At 40.6% G+C, this 19,627-nt stretch overlaps 1 protein-coding gene across 2 annotated transcripts; it reads left to right on the top strand.

Moving 5' to 3' along the window:
- Positions 1-78: 78 nt before the first annotated feature.
- Positions 79-18,125, top strand: yju2b (YJU2 splicing factor homolog B). Of its 2 annotated transcripts, none has more exons than XM_028822515.2 (10): positions 79-163; positions 3,343-3,406; positions 3,822-3,875; positions 5,154-5,236; positions 5,500-5,555; positions 8,373-8,433; positions 8,636-8,778; positions 12,059-12,231; positions 14,933-15,071; positions 17,143-18,125. In XM_028822515.2, exons 2-10 carry the CDS (start codon positions 3,404-3,406, stop codon positions 17,589-17,591), a joined length of 1,161 nt encoding a protein of 386 aa, XP_028678348.1. In that variant the 5' UTR covers positions 79-163; positions 3,343-3,403; the 3' UTR covers positions 17,592-18,125. The 2 variants fall into 2 exon arrangements, with proteins under 2 accessions (XP_028678348.1, XP_028678347.1); XM_028822514.2 differs by lacking the exon at positions 79-163 and adding an exon at positions 314-422.
- The last annotated feature ends 1,502 nt before the right edge of the window (positions 18,126-19,627 follow it).

Below are 19,627 nucleotides of genomic sequence, written 5' to 3'. Positions count from 1 at the left end.
GGGTCAACACATTCCGTGTAGAAACAAATTCATGAAAAAATGGGAAAGAAAAACCGAGCCGGAAGGTTAACAGAGTAACCCGCCCACGACTGCAGTTCGGTCTGACACGTGACTAGGGCTGTGCGCCTCCTGGTCGTCAAGTCTGAGAAGTCAACTAACGCAGGTACGTTCACATTTGATACTAATTGTCAGAATTGTTTTTTTGCAACAGGATTGTACATCCACACTTCTGCTTCATAGCTGAAAGGCAAACCTTCCATTCGACCTCACGGTTTTTTACGGAAATGCAACGGGGGTAGGTGGGCGGGCGTGTGTCGCTTAATTAATACATCAGCAGCCCCTCTCACGTGACTGGAGTGAACGCAAACATCTTTTCACACAACCTCGGACGGCTCACTGAGTTACGAGCGGGGTTCAACAAGGTACATATTGTGAACGAGTGATAACAACGGTGTATTCTGATGTGATCACATACACGGTGTGTTGAAATGTGTGTCTTCAAAGAAAGGGGGTTGTACCTGTTATGGCTGATGCTGCCTGGTGCAGACGTGTGTTCCCTGTTAAGTCACGTAGTCCTGCTTATTCCAGCATTACCTCTTTATTTAGACCCGAATCCTGTGTGTGAAAATCGAGTCTGCTTCTTTGTTATTAATCAGTGCGGTGAATGCCATTCCGTCTTCACATCGGGTGTCATTCTTGGGTTCTTTTATGTGTGTGGTCGGTCGCTTTGTTACTGTTTCTGGGCAGTGGAGCTGGTTTGTCTTCTTGGTGAGGTCTGCCCAGAAGGTACTGTTAGAACATTAGACAAAAAAAAACGAGCAAATGACCAGATCGGACCGTTCAGCACAGCAAGCTTTGTCCAGTTCAATTAGCCCAGTTTCTCCTCTCCAAAATGACATAAGGTCGAATTTTACAAGTCTCCATAGTCGGTCCATCACATTACGTGGTTGCTTTTTACATATGTCTGTGATTCTCGGCATAAGAAGAAAAAAAATCTACCGTTGACCAGTTTCCATCTGTATTCCCGCACTCCTTACTAAGGAAACTATTTTAAACTAACAGTTGGGAACCCCTGTACTAATTCCCATAACAATTTTAAGCAACTTTAATCATGTCGGCTGTTGAGTTTGGCGTGTTAGAATCTTTAAGGTTGAGTACTATTGGTTGTTTTCGTACCCGTGCCAGCTGCCATACCACACTCACTTCAGACCAAGTCATCCATCTGAAGCTAAGCAGATGAGGTCCATATGTGGCCCGGACAGCACTTAGCACTTTATTAATCCCAAGTGGAAATTCACATACTCCAGCAGCAGCAGCATACTGATAAACAATATTAAATTAAAGAGTGATAAAAATGCAGGTAAAACAGACAATAACTATATAATGTTAACGTTTACCCCCCCGAGTGGAATTGAAGAGTCACATAGTGTGGGGGAGGAACGATCTCCTCAGTCTCAGTGGAGCAGGACGGTGACAGCAGTCTGTCGCTGAAGCTGCACCTCTGTCTGGAGATGACACTGTTTAGTGGCTCCAGTGGATTCTCCATGATTGACAGGAGTCTGCTCAGCGCCCATCGCTCTGCCACGGATGTCAAACTGTCCAGGTCCATGCCTACAATAGAGCCTGCCTTCCTCACCAGTTTGTCCAGGCGTGAGGCGTCCTTCTTTATGCTGCCTCCCCAGCACACCAATGTGTAGAAGAGGGCACTCGCCACAACCATCTGATAGAACATCTGCAGCATCTTATTGCAGATGTTGAAGGACGCCAGCCTTCTAAGGAAGTATAGTCGGCTCAGTCCTGTCTTGTATAGAGCATCTGCATTGGCAGTCCAGTCCAATTTATCATCCAGCTGCACTCCCAGGTATTTATAGGTCTGCACCCTCTGCGCACAGTCGCCTCTGATGATCACGGGGTCCAGGAGGGGCTTGGGTCTCCTAAAATCCACCACCAGCTCCTTGGTTTTGCTGGTGTTCAGGTGCAGGTGGTTTGAGTCGCACCATTTAACAAAGTCCTTGATTAGGTTCCTATACTCCTCCTGCCCACTCCTGATGCAGCCCACTATAGCAGTGTCGTCAGTGAACTTTTGCATGTGGCAGGATAGGAGACCATCTGGGAAAAGCTTGGGCTGCTGCTGGAAGAGGTCTTGGTGAGGTCAGCAGGGGGGTGCTTGACCTGAGTTCTGAATGTGGATCCCAAAATCCCAGTGCAGTGATGGGAACACCGTGCAGTACAAATGATGCCATCCTCCTAATTTCTATATATATATATAAAATCTAACATGTCTGTATGTATGTATATCTGTCCGCTTTTCGCAAGAGAGCTACTTAACAGATTTAGATCTTTCTTTTTCTATAATGTGCTGGAACATTTAGATTGATTTTGAGACTTCTCTAAAGATCATAGTTCGCTTGCAGGATCAATATATTCATGTTAATCCGAGACAGAGGCTGCGGGCCGAGGGGTGGGGGGAAGCGTGACCTCAGGAGTGGGGAGTCGGGGAAGGCCCTCCTCATTGTACTGTTTCACTAATACGCGGGCGGTGCTGCGGGGATCAGCTAGTGATTCATGAAACAGAGGTCCTGACTCTCTGTGATCATAAAAGATCCATGGGCATCCTTTGTAAAGAGTAGGGTGTATCCCAATGTCCTGGCTAAATTGCCCTCCATGGCCTAGTCAATCTGGCCCCCTAATCATCCCCCATCTCTAACTGGCTGTCTGTCTCACCTGCACACAACGCTGGACGCTCGTTGTGGGTCAAAGAGTTTTTGACTAAAAACAACATTATTGTTGCTTCACAGCCCCTCTGCCCTCCACCGTATTTGCTAGATCTTATTTCTCTGTGACGTTTTTTTGTTTCTCAAGTTAAAATTGCAACTGAAGGGAAGATGATTTACTGTCATGGAACTGAAAAATGCAGGAGGTTGTTAACATGATAATAAAAAATGTGTATAGAAAATATTAACAGGGGTGGGAGAAGCAGAAGTATTCATCTGAAGGAGAGGATTTTAAATGTGATTAAAAGGGCATTGCTCTAAGTTTTACAATAAAGTTTTTTTTCCCAAACAATTCTGGAATTTTTTAGTCCCCCCTGTATATACAGTTTATAATATGTATAAGTACTGTATATGACTAAACTCTGAGGGACTCCACTTTTAGTATCAGTTAATTCAGAAAAAGTTCCTCATCGTTGGTTATTTCATCAATGTGGTGATTGTCCGAGTAATCTGCTTAGTAGTGAACCTCCTTGGTATTGTTTCTGCATGGGCATTGTGGTATTTTTGTTAAATTCATTTTGTTTAACAGATGTACTAAATTGTGTGTTTTTTTTTCTATTTGATTCAGGTTGTTGTAATTCCATTTTGTGAAGCGTGAACATCTTTTTGGGCATCTACACTTCTTCAGCATGGTGAGCTTTAAATGCAAATATTTAATGAAATGAAATGTGTATAGAAAGTGAAAATCTTGTGTAAGTTTATTTAATGAAACAATGATATGGTGAACAAACTAGTGATTCTGCCTCATAGTGATTGTATTTGCTTCTTTTGTTCATATGTACAGTATACATTTTGGGGAGAATATCCTTAAGTTAATTGGTGTTGCTAAGCTTCTTATGGTTAAACTTGTGTGCTTGTGTTCACAATTTGTTGCACGAACAGTGAATACAGAATGAGTGCCACCTTTGCATCTGTTGCTGTTACAGTGTGTAAGGAGTTCCTAGACTGTTGGCTCACTAGATTTGGTCACGTTTATATAAAAAGAAGGTCCAAAAAGTATAAAATAAATATAAATAATTCACATTGTTTCATTTTATTTGATTCTAGGGTGAAAGAAAAGGAGTGAATAAGTACTACCCACCGGATTTTGATCCAGCCAAAGTAAGTAGGCTTTTTTGATGTACTGCCATGGTTTATTCATGAAGGTATCATCTCTCTCTCTCTCTATATATGTATATATGTTCATATATATATATATATATATATAAAATAATGTATAATCTTATATAAAAAAATATTTCAATTTGATGAGACTTTTTAGGAGACAAGACTTTTTGGAAAGGATTTTTTCAAGTCCAGCGAGATGAGAATATTGCCATGATATTTTTAAAAGTCACGCCCTCCTATCGACCATTTCCAAACAAGACCACAGTACTCTCATCTCTCAGTCTTGTAAATGCTTTTGTCAGGCACACTTCCTGCACTCTCAGCTCTTATACTTTTTAACGTTTTCCTCACTTTAAGTTCCCAATTAAAGAAGACGTATTATGTCCAAATCTTATTGAAGAATTTCATCATGAAGGGTTGTCAATAGAGAAAAAATGAGTACACAGGCAATCCTAGTACCAGGAAACAAAGAAGTCAAACAAATTTACACCAAAAATGTCGATCGGTAATATGGCAAAATAGTTAAATGCGTATCAATAGACTATGGTGATGAAACAGTTGGTGGTGATCATGTGGAAGATGAAAACAACAACTTACAATATCACGAAGATTATCTACAACCATTAACACTGTCAAGTCTTTCACCGCATAAATTGCTGTAGAAAGAAGGATGTATCCAAGAAAGGTAATGCATTACATCTTCCACAGATAATATTAGACAACAAAGGAGATCTTGAAATGCCATTCGTATTAAAATGTTAACAGTTTCCCGTTAGAATAGCTTTTGCAATGACAATTAACAAATCAAAGCGACAAACATTTTAATTCAAAAAATTGTTTTTACTTAAGTTTTACAGTAAAAGTGTAAGTTTAAAAAGTTTTTGCATGTTAATTTCAAAGCTAAACAGAACAAAATTGTTTTCTGATTTCTAGATTGTTCCCAAAATACAGAATCTGGGAAATAACAGTTCACTTAATTAGCCCAGGAGTCCAATTAAAAACAGAAGCAGGTTGGAACAAAAACCTGCAGCCACAGGGGGTCCCAGGACTGAGTTTTAAAACCCCTGCTCTAAGTGGTTCCTGTGTCCTTTCTTGAATCTGTTTCATTATTGGCTACATTTTGCAGAATTTATTTTCGTGGCCTTAACAATTTTGAACACCTGTATGTGGTGTTCACCAACTGTTTTTCTGCCCTAAACCTGTAAACAAATTGCTGCCTTTTACCCAAATTGCAGTATTTGAATGTACAGCTTGTGTCTCTGTGTGTTTCAGCATGGCTCCATCAATGGATACTGGAAAACGCACCCTCTTCGAGAACGGGCACGGAAGCTGTCACAGGGCATCCTCATCATTCGGTTAGTTTATCAATATTTATCTTCTTAAAGCCATGTAGTAATATGTTTTTTTTTTTAAATGTTAAGATCTGTAGTCTTTTTTTAGAATCTCCACAAATGGTTATCAGATAATATAAAAATGATTGTAACAGAAGTAACAAGTTATTTCCCAACATCTTTTTCACCCATTTGTAGACTGACACTATTGAACACAGTCCTTCTCTTCCTACATACTCATCACATTCTCAGTGATATTAAGAATAATAATGGTATTCTATGTTCAGGTTTGAGATGCCCTACAATATCTGGTGTGATGGATGCAAGAATCATATTGGGATGGGTAAGCTGTTTTCTGTAAATATAAACACGTGCTGTACCTTAAAAATGTACGAGAATAGATAGATAGATAGATAGATAGATAGATATATAACTGGGTATACAAAGCATTGGTCGTTACCAGGCACATGTAGGTCAGTCTGCTGTCAATGGAATGATTTGAAATTAATGCAGTGGTTCTCAACCTGTGGAGTGGGCCCCCCTAGGGGGGGCGCAAAGATGTGAAAAAAAGAAACAAGAATCGAAAATATGAAGAATACATCTATTGAAACCAAAACAAATTAACTTAAACTACATTCTGATACTAGAAAAATAAATATAGTTAGATAAATGTCGATAAAAGTTAAGTAGGTATAATAAAATATGCATCTATGATATATCATTAAGGGCGGCACGGTGGCGCAGTGGTAGCGCTGCTGCCTCGCAGTTAGGAGACCCGGGTTCGCTTCCCGGGTCCACCCTGCGTGGAGTTTGCATGTTCTCCCCGTGTCTGCGTGGGTTTCCTCCGGGCGCTCCGGTTTCCTCCCACAGTCCAAAGACATGCAGGTTAGGTGGATTGGCGATTCTAAATTGGCCCTAGTGTGTGTTTGGTGTGTTTGCGTGTGTCCTGTGGTGGGTTGGCACCCTGCCCGGGATTGGTTCCCTGCCTTGTGCCCTGTGTTGGCTGGGATTGGCTCCAGCAGACCCCCGTGACCCTGTGTTCGGATTCAGCGGGTTGGAAAATGGATGGATGGATGGATATATCATTAATTAAAAAAGAACAAATTGGTATTAGTGGGCTCCTTTCAAAAAAACATTAGGGGGGCGCGATTAAAACTGTTAGGAAAACTCGGGTCGCAAATACTTAAAGGTTGAGAAACACTGAATTAATGGTTTGTCACTGTGTTGTATCCCATTTTGCCACAAGACTATACCTTTCCTCAAGTTTGACTCATTTTCAACATACTCTTTAAAATGCTTGCTAGTAAAACTTAATGGGTATCCTTAGTTGGCTAAGTAAGGAGATGATAAAGAAATTACTAAAGAAAAGGCAGGCATATTGGTTGTGTGCTACTGTTTGTGAGTCATTCATTTTTCTAAAATATTCAAAAGCACAATGTATTTGATAGTATTCATTTTCGGAGTGCACTCCAAATGGTATGTGTCTGTCTCTCCACCGTTCTCTTGTTGATCTTTAATAAAACAGTGGAATTTCACTGTAGTGAGTCGCCTCTTTTCAGCAAAATGGTGTAGTGGATGATGCTGCTGCCTAACAGCGACAGGAGATTGAAGTTCATGTGCTCTTCCCATTTCAGTGGATTTTTCTCCCAGATCCCAAAGATGTATGTTAGGTTAGTGTTATGAGTGAGTGTAAGTGTGGCCTGTGATGGACTGGTTCTCCATTCATGGCTTGTTTCTCTTCAGAACCTGATGCTCCCCCTCGCCCAAAACTGGATTAAATAAGTTTGACAATGGATAATATTGGTTTCTCTGCAAACATAAATGCTAATTATGAGCATTCATTTCAACTTGAGCAAAGCAAAGGATTAAGAATGTATTTTCCAATAACTGGAATTGTACTATATTAAAGTAAAATTTACATAATTTCATTAAATAAAAAAAAAGTTTAAATGTAAAAATCTTTATATATAAAATATGCTACTGTGGGTGTTCGTTTTGTTTGCCCAGGATTTTAAATCACCTGTAGCTCGCAAACTGTATGAACTATTGACCTGAAATTTGGTACACATATACTACATGACATCTACTATCCGCTTTCAGGGTGATGATTGACCTCCAAGGTTATTCCTCTTTTTATATTTATTTTATTTTATTGTAGAATCGGCTCTCGGCAGCAGCCAGCAGGGTGGCTGTGCGGCGAATGCATACGTTCGCCGTTCTCATCCCTACCACCTTCGCTGTCACATCCCTACCTCTTCAAATATCTTAAATCATTCTTGAGGCAGATTGAAGACTTAAGTGCCAGCTTAAGTGAAAAATTAAGGAAAATGTACTAAGTAATTGCAACACAAACACTGACTTAATCAGTTTTAACGTGAAAAGATGCCTACATAAGAAGAGAAGAAACGGGCCGCTAGGGTAGAGAAAAGAAGCGCTACTCAGGAAGCAGCAAGCGCATCAACCTCTGAGCCAACGAATGGTAAACGTACAGAGAAAGAGGAGGAAAACTAGAAATCCAAGTCAAGTGCAGTGCGCCGTTACTGGTAGGTGATATTTAGGCCTTGGGGGTCAGATTCTGGACTGTACACCATGAGGTTGCCTGGTCAGTCCCCACTACTACAGTACTGAGTGATACATGAAGTTATTTCCAGGTACAAAGGTAACTTTCCCCCATAACTCAGCTGTTCTGGTTGTCATGCACGTTAGGAGCGTGGTGGTATATGGACGCCTGTCAAAAGAGCTCCATTTTCTGATCTACAGCAACAGGCCTTAAAGCAGCGTCTGACCAGCTGCAGTGTTTATGTGTGTTACTGAATGCTTCTGGATACGGCGCAGTTATTCACTAAGGCTTTGTGGTGGATGTCTTTGTCGTGGATCAGTTTATAATCCACGCCACCTGAAAAACCAAATCAGTACAGAAAGAGCTGTACCATTGTGATTTGGATTTTAACATGCAGCTAATAAAACAAAAGTAAATGAGATATCGTTAGGCACCTTTGTGGGTAAAGAAGACTTCACATGTAGAGACTTTCGGTTTTTAAAAGTTTATTTAATTTATATGAATTTAAATTTTTACAAGGTAGTATTCATATTTTGCCATGTGGTGCCCTGCCTCTTAGCTTATTTAAAATATGTTGTTTTGTTTCTTGATGAATTTTAGGAGTTCGCTACAATGCAGAAAAGAAGAAAGTGGGAAATTATTACTCAACACCTATCTACAGGTACAGGACTATGGTTGACCAATAAATTAATCTGTGCAGCAGTTGCAATTTTTGTGTCTGCATGACCAATTTAACTTAGCTGTTAGAAACCTAATAAAATTGAATATGATGCTGATTTATATTGGTCTTAATGCTTACTACTGTATAGATTGGTTAGAAAAATAACTGTCCTTCTAAGCGGACTAATAATAACTTTTTTCAGATTTCGGATGAAATGCCATCTGTGTGTAAATTATATTGAAATGCAGACGGATCCAGCAAACTGTGATTATGTCATTGTGAGTGGAGCCCAACGAAAAGAAGAGCGATGGGACATGAAAGACAATGAGCAGATCCTCACAACAGGTAAGTGGCTCTCCCTCTCTCCTTTTGCTCCTTTTCTGTACATTTTCACAGACTGAGATCTTATAATGCATCCCTGCTGCCTAGTGAACGCCAGCAGGTAGCGGCCATATTTACTGAAAATCATGTTTTTCTGTTACAGCTGTTGGTGTTCACCGCAGGTCTTTGTTGGGATTTCTTACATTTGTAACAGTTACAGCGGGGAAAATTAAGTATTGAAGGTGTCAACATTTTTCTCAGTAAACATTTTTCTATGCATGTGAACAGATTCCTAAATGCACAATGTGTTTGAAACAGATGACCATGGTGCCTGTTTTACTAAACAGGCATTTTGCTGTGCTAGCTAAATGGCAATTTACAGTAGTTCATTTATATTGCTGCAAAAATCACATTGCGTAATAATTCCACGTAACACATACAGCGTAGAAAATGAGTATTAAACACGTCAATGGTTTTCTCAGTAAATGTATTTCTAATGGGGCTATTGACATGAAATTTTCAACAGATGTCAGTAACAACCCAAGTTATCCACACATACAAAGAAATCAAAACAAATAAGTCCATAAATTAAGTTATGAGTAATAAAGTGGAATGACACAGGGAATAAGTACTGAGCACTCTTACTGAAATTTATTTAATACTTCATAGGAAAGCCTTTGTTAGTAATGACAGCTTCAAGACACCTTCTGTATGGAGAAACCAATCATTTGCAGTGCTCAGGTGTGATTTTGGCCCATGCTTCCACACAAACCGTCTTCAAATCTTGAAGGTTCTGGGAGCGTCTTCTATGAACTCTGATCTTCAGTTCTTTTCTTTGATTTTCAATTAAATTCAATTATGGTGAAATGATGTTCTTTACACTTCTGGATTATGGCCCCAACGGTGATCATGGGAACATTCAGAAGTTTAGAAATACATCTGGGATCGATGCCATCAGTATGTTTTGCAACAATAAGGTTGCAAAAGTCTTGAGAGAGCTCTTTGCTTTTTACCTTGGAAATGAGAAACCTTTTTATAGGCCATTAATTAGGATTAAACCAGCGGATATTCATTTGCACTGATAGGGGGCTATCAGGATTTCTTTCTAAATACTGGCAGATTTCAGCTGCTTTCTTAGCTTTCCAGGCCTTTCTGCACCTCCTGTTCCCAGTGTCATTCCACTTTATTACTCATAACTTAATTTATCGACTTATTTGTTTTGATTTCTTTGTATGTGTGGATTACTTGGGTTGTTACCAACATTGAAAATTTCATGTCAATAGCCCCATTAGAAATACATTTACTGAGAAAACCGTTGACGTGTTTAATACTCACTTTCCCCGCTGTATGTGTTAAGTGGAATTATTACGTAATGTAATTTTTGAAGCAATATAAATGAAGTACTGTACATTGCCATTTATCTAGCACAGTGAAATGCCTGTTTAGTAAAACAGACTCCATGGTCATCTGTTTCAAACACATTGTGCATTTAGGAACCTCTGTTCACATGCATAGAATACACTCCCGCTCCATATGCACAAAGCACATAATCATTCAATTTAAAATCTTTTATTGAGCACATTTATCTCATTAAAGATTGTCTAAAATTTATTCATGGCAAAATTCAAACTGTGAACGTTGCAGTGTAGTGCCAGCCTCACTGGGCCACATATTTTGGGTGTGCATCATTCTGGACAGAAATCTTTGAATGCCTATCAGACAGCCTTGGTGTGACAATCAATCTTAATCCTAATTGGTAGACTCCCAGGTGGGCTGAAAGTGGAGAAGGACAAACAAACTGTAATTGCCTTTATGTACTCTCTCTATATAAAATCCTAATCCTAAAAGTGCAACGATTTTATGTGCCTTTTTTGTCATGCTTTAAATCAGGCTTATTTTAAAACCTACATATATATGTTTGACATCATTCTTTTCAAATTTTATCAAACTTTAATGTGATGTGATTAGGTTTTCAGATTCTTATTCCATTTTAAAATTATAAATCAAAAAATATCAAGAACTCGTGTCCCGTGAGACGAGACTTTCTGCCAAAAGATTTAACCATACCCTGGGGCCAGAAATAAAAGACATAGAGTAGATGACAAAGATAGCTGCTGTACAGGCTTTTAAATGTTTGTAGTGCTGTGCGAGATGCAGATCACGCAGCACAGCAGCAGCAGCAACTATTTGTTTCCCATTTTATCACCATTTCAGAGGAGGTTTCAAAGGCACGACCGCGTCTCCTTGGGTTGCGTTCAGCCCACCTCTTCACAACACGAGCAGCAGAGATGCAAAGTGGCTGGCGCATAGTTCAGGCCAGGGGCTTGGCAAGCGAAGCGAGCAGGGGGCGAACCCCCTAGTCTCACTATTAGCACATAGACTTGTCTTCCTCAACTGGAAGAATCCCACCCCACCACTTTCAAGTCAGTAGGTAGCTGATGTTCTATACTATTTGAAACTGGAAAAAAAACAAATTCTCACTTAGAGGATCTGTTCAAAACTTTTTGTAAAATATGGCAGGATCTAATCAATAACATTTTAGAAGCTTCTATATCAGGCAAAAGGATTCTTTTTCTTCCTGGCAGCTTTTAAAGATTTGCTCTGGTTGTTGGCTCCCCTCTTTTTCTCCCGCGTGGGTGCTGAATGTTGTTTTTTTTAAGTTTGACTTGATTGTATGGAATATTATTTGCCTCAAATTAAAATGAATACGAATATATAAAAAAGGAACCCCTGTTCACTAGGCTATAAATTAGTTCTGGAAAGTATTTGAAAAGCTGCGGTGGGTTGGCACCCTGCCCAGGATTGGTTCCTGCCTTGTGCCCTGTGTTGGCTGGGATTGGCTCCAGCAGACCCCCGTGACCCTGTGTTCAGATTCAGCGGGTTGGAAAATGGATGGATGGAAGTATTTGAAAAGTGTTCAGAATAAGTTACAAATTTTGTGTATTCACTCTGAATACATTAAGGACTGTATATTCAGTATTCAGTAACGAAACACTTTATTTTAGAGTTTTCAGCCCATCACTGTCGAACAGTCATCCCTTGAGGTCACCAGCCTTGATTTGGCTTGACATACATTTGAAACCAAACAACATGCTTTAAAGTTAAAACAAGCAGTGTCATCGGGTCCTTTTAGGTTCAAATATTTTATTTTTTTTTTGCAGCTCTGCTGTAAAGGAAATGAAAAGTCAATTTTAGATACTTTTGGGTGGATTGCTTGTTAGCTGTGAAGATGCAGCACATCAGGGACACAGTGGTGTTGGGTTATTGTGTTAATGCAGACCCTTGTCTTCACCTTGGACTACAGAACATGGAGAGAAGGAGAAGCTGGAAACGGACGCAATGTTTAAACTGGAGCATGGCACACAAGACAAAGAGAAGCTGCAGCGTGCCATCCCATCACTAGCCAACATCATCGATATGCAGGAGGCCTGGAAGGACGACTTTCAACTGAACTGTCAGCTGCGTAACAAGTTCAGGGTAAGATGATTTCTGTCAAGTACTGTAAAGATCATTGTGTAAAGTCAGGTTTAATGTCATATATATGCTGTACAATGAAAATCTTTCTAACGTGTCCTTGGAACAGTTGATAAGAAAACAATACCAACAAAAGGCACAAACACACACGAAAAATACAGCCACCCATCCAGATGTGAGAATTTTACATTTGCGGTTTTGGGTATTTGTGACTTGGCCGTGAATAATTAAATGGGAAAGTTTTTGGAGCTTGCTGAAAGATCACAGAAACTAGCAGATGATGCGTAAGCCAAAAATGTATAAACTATTGTGATAATGACTTGTTTCATGTAAAATATATATATATATAATAAATTATTGTTTCTGTAAGTGAATATTATAACTTTGTTTATTTTTGGTTCACTGCTCCAGCTGGTTTGCACTCTGTCTCTATTGGCTCTTACCAGAAAGCTGCGTTACACTCTCACCATCCTTCTCGGCTATCACCTTTCTCAAGCTTCCACTCACTTGCTCACTTCTTGTTTTCCTTTCTCTCGATTTCTTTTCTCTTATATTACTTGCCCCTCTCAATTTTGTCTATGTGGCCAACCCCAGCTAAAGCTGTCCATTCGCCAAGCTGCTAAATGGCAATCGACTAAATAAGATGAGCGCACATACATGCTGGTGCCGATTAATCAGCAGAGCAAGTTTAAAAAAAAAAAAGAAGGAAAAAAAATTAATAAATTGAACCACAAGCCTATCCTGCTGTGACACTCCCCAGCACAGTTAGCGGGGCTCAAATATTCTCACATATGTCCCTAACCGTTGTGAATCTGAAGGGTTGACCTGTATGTAACAATGAACATATACAGTATACATACAGTGAAGAATAAGAAGGATCCACAATATTGAGTCACAGTGGATTTACTTTGGCTTTTCTCACATTTACAAGCAGAAAGACTCTCTTTTTAATATCAAAGTGAAATTAATTACGGAAATATTTGTAATTAATTTAGACTGTGCTGCAGAGATCTCTTTTCACTTTGATACTAAGGTGTCCTTTTCTGTTGAACAACGTAAACACAGACAAATTCAATCCATTGTAATTTAATGTTACATAACAATAAAATGTGGAATCTTTCACCCAAGGGGGTGAATACTTAGATAGTCTCTATCCATCTATCTATCTGTCTGTCTGGTTGAAATAGTTTACTGTCGAATAATGCAAAGAGTACACGACATGTGTTTCACCCTAATTCTAGGCTCATCAGGCGTACACACTCACTGCACCCCCCTCTCGGGGAATCGAACCTCGGACGTCAGCGCTAGAGGCGAAGCCTCTAACGTTGCGCCACAGCGTGTAGTTTGTTCATTTGACAGCATTATTTGACAGTAAACTATTTCAACCATTCTATGATCTGCTTCTCGCAACTGAAAGAGGGCACCATGGCGGATGTTAGCCGACTTGCTGACCAACCACAAGCATTACCTGGTAGGTAACCACCCATACAATCAGATTGTGATTCAGACTACGAATGCCATGAATATATATATATATATATATATATATATATATATATATATATAATATATGTATGTCTTTCTATCTATCTATCTATCTATATATATATATATATATATATATATATATATATATATATATATATATATATATATATGTCTATCTGTATTGTAAAAGGCGCTATATAGCACCCGACCCGGCACAGACTGACACAGAAGCACGTGTAAAAACACATAAGCACTTTTATTTTTCTTCAGCTGGAGGGCACGTCTTCTCTGTAATCCCTCCAGCCACAACACAGTCCCAAATAAAGCACTTAAGACCAATTCAATCCTTCCTCTGGCACCACCACTCCTCCCAGGCAACCTCGTCCTCTTCCTCCCGATTCTGGCTCCTGAGTGGTGTATGCCGGCCCTTTTTATAGCCCACCAGGAAGTGCTCCAGGTGCTTGATCACCTGTTGCTAATTGCACCTCCGGGCGGGGCTGTAGGGTTGTCCAGGTTGGCTCCGGGATCCATGCAGCACCCCCTGGAGGACACCCCAGATCCCCACAGGGTTGTGGAGAACTCCATCTCCCATGGAGCCCTTCGGGAAACTGAGGCACCATCGTCATCCAGGGAGGCTGCCAAATGTCTTCGTTTGGACATAAACCCAGCATATACAAACTTAAGAAGAACATGTTCATAATAAATAAAATTTGTGACCAATACCCCCCCCCCCTGCACACACTGACCTAAGACCCCCCCCCCCCCCCACCACTTAATTTTGCTATATATTGCCTTTGATGCCTCTGATGACAGCTCCTGGCAGGGGCTGGAAGCTCAGGAATAAAAGCTACTTTATGATACGTGATTCATCTTCTCCCTTTGTGGATCTCCAGCTGCAAATTTATATATATATATAAAAGATATACACACACACACAAACACAGTCTTATACAATATGATAATTTAAAAAAGGTTTTGCAGCAAGAACAGTTCACAAGTTGCATCACGTGAACAAATTGTCTTCTACTTGCAGATTTTCAGTCTGGAGCCTTTCATGGTAATTAACCTTAGACCACCTTACAAACAAACCCGACAGATTAATATATTGATGAACTCATTGTATAGTGCAATGTATGGGCAAGTAGCAATTGAGATTCCGATATAAATGATGTTGCAATCTCAAGCCTTCTAAAATAATGCACATTCCTGTTTTCAGGAGGAAAAGAAGCTCATAAAGGAGGAGGCAGAAAAGGATGAGACATTGCTAAGAAAAGCTTCTTTATGTATCCCGCTTGTGAAGGAGAACAAGGAAGACAGGAGGCTGGCCTCATTGCTAACGTTTCGCAGTGCCAACTGTGAGTCATGCCACAGCAGTTTTTGGATATTTTTCTACTGTGACATTTATAGTAAATCTTTACCATCATACAGTTGGGTCTTCATCCATTATTAGACACATTGAATTTTAACTTGGTTTCATGAAGGTCAAAGAAACTTCAAATGCAGTGGGCCATCCTGTATTCAACCAGCTGAGACGGGCACATTTCACTTCAGATCACTTCACTGGCTTCTTGTAGCAGCATGCATTGAGTTCAGATCCTTGATATTCACCTACAGAGTAGTCAGTGGGTCAGCACCTATGTACTATATATGGAGACACTCATGAGGTTCTCTGCTCCTTCTCACTCACTTAAGTCTGCTAATAAGCCGTGTTTGGTGATACCACCTCTGCATGGCATCAAGTCTCCATCTAGACTCTCTTCACAGGTAACTCCTAGCTGGCAAAGTGAGCCGATCACCTCCATCCAAACTGCTGACTCCCTCAATGTGTGTTCCGTGAACATCTGTCTAATTGATAAATGTTTTGTTGTGAGCTTCTTAGTATCTAACACATTGTCACTCATTTTCTTACCTGCTTATTCCTGAACAGAGTGGCAGGGGATGCTAGAGCCTATCCCAGGTAGTATACGGTGCAAGGCAGGAACAGTCCCCTGGACGGGTCACCAGTCCATCACAGGGTGAACAGGCACACACCAACCACATATTAGGGCCAATTTAGCGTCGCCAGTTCACCTAACCTGCATGTCTTTGGACTGTGGGCGGAAACTGGAGCACCCGGAGGAAACCCACGCAGATATGGGGAGAACATGCAAACTCCACACAGGGAAGGACCTGGGACACGAACCCTGTTCTCCTTACTGCGAGGCAGCAGCGCTACTACTGTGCTGCCCCAAGTCTTTATTGTGAAGTTGTAAAATAATATAAGGAGGAATTTTTCAGACAAAGGTAATTAAATAAAAATGAAATAGATAAATAAAGAAATAAATATATTGTGGAACATAATATTAAATAAAGATTCAATGATATGCGAGCATATAATAAAGTGGCTGCTTTGCATGTTAATTCTGGGCAGTTTGTTCATGCACTCCTATCCACTGCAGACACACCCTGTCACAACTGTAATAATTCTTTACATTTATGTATTGTGCTTTTCTCATTACTCAAAGAGCTTCAGTGAATGGGGAGACACGTCAACAAACACCAATGTGTAGCACCCACCTGGATGATGCGACGGCAGCCATTTTGGTGCCAGTATGTTCAACACACATTAGCTGTAAGGTGGTGAGAGAGAGCGCAAATTAGAGACGGGGGATGATTAGGGGACCAGAATGACTAAGCAATGGAGGACAATTTAGCCAGGACACTGGGATACCCCAACTCTTTATTTACAAAGGATGTCCAGGGATTTTTTATAACCACAGAGATTCATGACCTTGGTTTTATGTCTCATCCGAAGGACGATGCCATTTTTAAAGCAGAGTGTCCTCCATCACTGCACTGGTGGCACTGGGATCCCCATTCAGACCACAGGCTAAGCACCCCCTGCTGGTTCACCAACACCTCTTCCAGCAGCTACCCAGGCTTTCCTAGATGATCTCCCATCCAAGTGCTGGCCAGGCCTGCACTTGCTTAGTCAGCTTCAGGTGGATGACCTTTGAGTAGCGATAATTCACCAATCAAAAATCAATACCCGTTAGAGCCCACCTTCTCAACCATTGTGGTTTATGTTGTGTGCAGTGTCACTGAAATATATAAATGAAGAAATAATTTAATAAGTATATAAATAAGTAAACATATTCCAATGTTGCATTAACTTATTTGCGCTCACGTGTCTTTATTTATTGTCACATTTCACAAAACTTATTTGCTCATTTCTTTCTTTATTTTGTTGTAAATATTCCTCCATATACTTAGATGAAAATGTCGTACTTCTTTAGTTTTTGTGATAAATGGTTAAAAATAGCTCTTAAAAGTTACTCAGAAATGATTTAGAGACTAATCATTTGATGGATTAAACTTAAACAAAAGAACTGCTACATTTTCCCCTGATATACAGTACTAACTAGTTTCTCTCCTATTTCTTAACAGCTTTTGAGGATAAACAGAAGATAAAAAGAAAAGAAATCACTGAACGCCCCTGGTTTTTGACATCCCCTACTGACAAAACCGCTGGAACCCTAAAGAAGCTGGGGCTTATTGGCAAAGGCAGCATTGGCAAAACTGTGCTAAGCAAGCCCACCACTGGCACACTTGGCATCATCCGGAGGAAATCGGATACCGGAGGGCCTGATGGCACAGATGCAGCAAACTCGGCAGAAGGAAGAGATGCAGAAGAGACCAATGTGTCGTCTAAACATGAGCCAGTGGTGCCTGATGGTGAGATCACAGATAATCCATGTGAGGGACAGTCCGCAGATTCTGTGGTAAAGGTGGACGATGGTTACCAGGCCGAGGACGACAACAGCACTGCTTCTTCAGTTAACCTCTCGTCTCTCGTGCCCGATTATTCAGACTCTGGTTCAGACCCTGAAGCCTGATTAACAAAACATCGCTTTTAACTTCCTAAATGAACACAGCGTGGGGATCTCCTGAGATGTGCATACATAAAAGTGCAGTGGCTTTACATTTTCAGTCTGTTTGGCCTATGACTTGAAGTGGAGGTTGTTGGTAAGTTTGATGACAGAGGTGGCCTTAGAAACGTGACGAGTTAAGGCAAGAAGAGGTTAACAGCAGACAGGTAAAGGTAAGACCCGAGGACAGATAAACAATGGGGATGGGAGATCTCATCTGGAAGTCAAGTCTTGTGGTGGGCTGCTAAATGAATTAGCAGAGGAGGTAAGGGGAAGCTCGAGGGGCAAAACAAACTTCTGCTTTTTCACCTTTTGATGTTAGCAATGTTACAGAATGAGGCTGCGATCAGGAAAGGCACACTGGCACAAATCATTTCTTGGTAATTGTTTGTGTTGTCTTGTCCACAGTAATCTGTTGTTCTGATTGGTTGGCTGTATGTGAATCAGATCATCGGGTGTTTACCTTGTGGTTCACAAATAAAAGAATCCTGAAAAGGTCAACTGCTATCAGATGCTGCTGCCTAGCACAGCCTGGAGAATGGAGTGCTTGAGAGATTTACACAACTATGGCGCATTTGTTTTTTCTTCCTTCAGTCATAGTCTTTGCATACGTAATCTTAACAAATTAGAGACAGTTGGTGGCGCACTTAGTTATGTAGTCTAACACAGGGGTCGCCAACTCCGGTCCTGGAGGACCACCGTGGCCGCAGGTTTTCATTCTAACCCTTTTATTAATGAGTGCCCTGTTTGTGCTGCTAATTAACTTCTTGTGAATTCATTTTAATTGACTTGTTTTTTAAGATTTGTTCTTCTGAATTGCTTCATTTCTTTCCTTAAATAGCACCCAAACAGAACTGAAATGTGAAATGAGGGAAGACCAAGTAGGTCAGGGCCTCAAACTCCAACCAATTTCACTCCAACCAGCTGCTTAATGAGCCGCCGATTCTTGTTGTTAATTAAACAGATAGATACTTTATTAATCCTAAGGGAAAATTCACAAACATGTTCTTTAACTCTTTTAGGGCTAATTATTTTTTGTTCCTTTTGTCCCAGGGATGAATATTTTTCCAAAAAACTCAAGTTTTCTAAAAAGCACACAAGGCAATGATTTCACGCATAAATCAACACAAAATCCTTATTTTTGACAAATGTCACTCTGTTTTATGTTTTAGGAGCCCCTACAGTATGTTTGTCCCATCACTCATAACCTGAAGGCGCACTGTCTGATAAGAAACGTCTTGAAGTAGTCGAGTGGCTGCTAATCCATAGTGTCCACCAGCAGGCCGCGTCGTTTGGTGAAGTCCAGTTGCTAGCTGCCTCCCAGGGTGAACGTTTTCATTAGCGTGTCCGCTGCATGAGCGTGTCCAGCACTATGATCAGCTGGGGACCAGTCAGCTGATGCAGGCACCTGACTTTCGTTTTCGATCTCCAAATCACTTGTATCAAAATCGGAGTTCGAGAAGTCAGAGTCCGGAGGCTAGCGATCTGCACTGGCAATCGGAAGGTTGCCGGTTCGAATCCCATAAAATGCCAAAAGGGACTCTGCCCTGTTGGGCCTTTGAGCAAGGCCCTTAACCTGCAACTGCTGAGCGCTTTGAGTAGTGAGAAAAGCGCTATATAAATGCAAAGAATTATTATTAGAGTCCGATTCAGCAATAATACACAAAAAAAAAAAAATAATAATGTGCAGAGTATTTCGCTTTGTGCACTTGCTTCTCTCTCTCACCTGATGTCGATGCCATTCTAGACGTTGCTTACTTTACACTACTTATTCACACGCTGGGTTGCAATGTCAAGTCAACGAGTCTATCTATAACGTAATGGTGAGTTTTATCAACATTTACAGCTTTCTTTCGCCCTCTGCCCCTGATATCCATCCTCAACCCCTTGTGTCGACAATAGTCAACATCCACCCTAAAAGAGTTCATTCCATGGCTTGTTGCTGCTCTCGTGGTGCAATAGCAGACAATTCTGAAATTGTAGATTTTCTGCTTTCTAAGAGC

This window comes from Erpetoichthys calabaricus, chromosome 17 (assembly GCF_900747795.2).
Source record: "Erpetoichthys calabaricus chromosome 17, fErpCal1.3, whole genome shotgun sequence".
NCBI lineage: Eukaryota > Metazoa > Chordata > Cladistia > Polypteriformes > Polypteridae > Erpetoichthys > Erpetoichthys calabaricus.
Note: the sequence above shows the minus strand (reverse complement) of the source record. Positions and strands in the feature narration are given on the sequence as shown.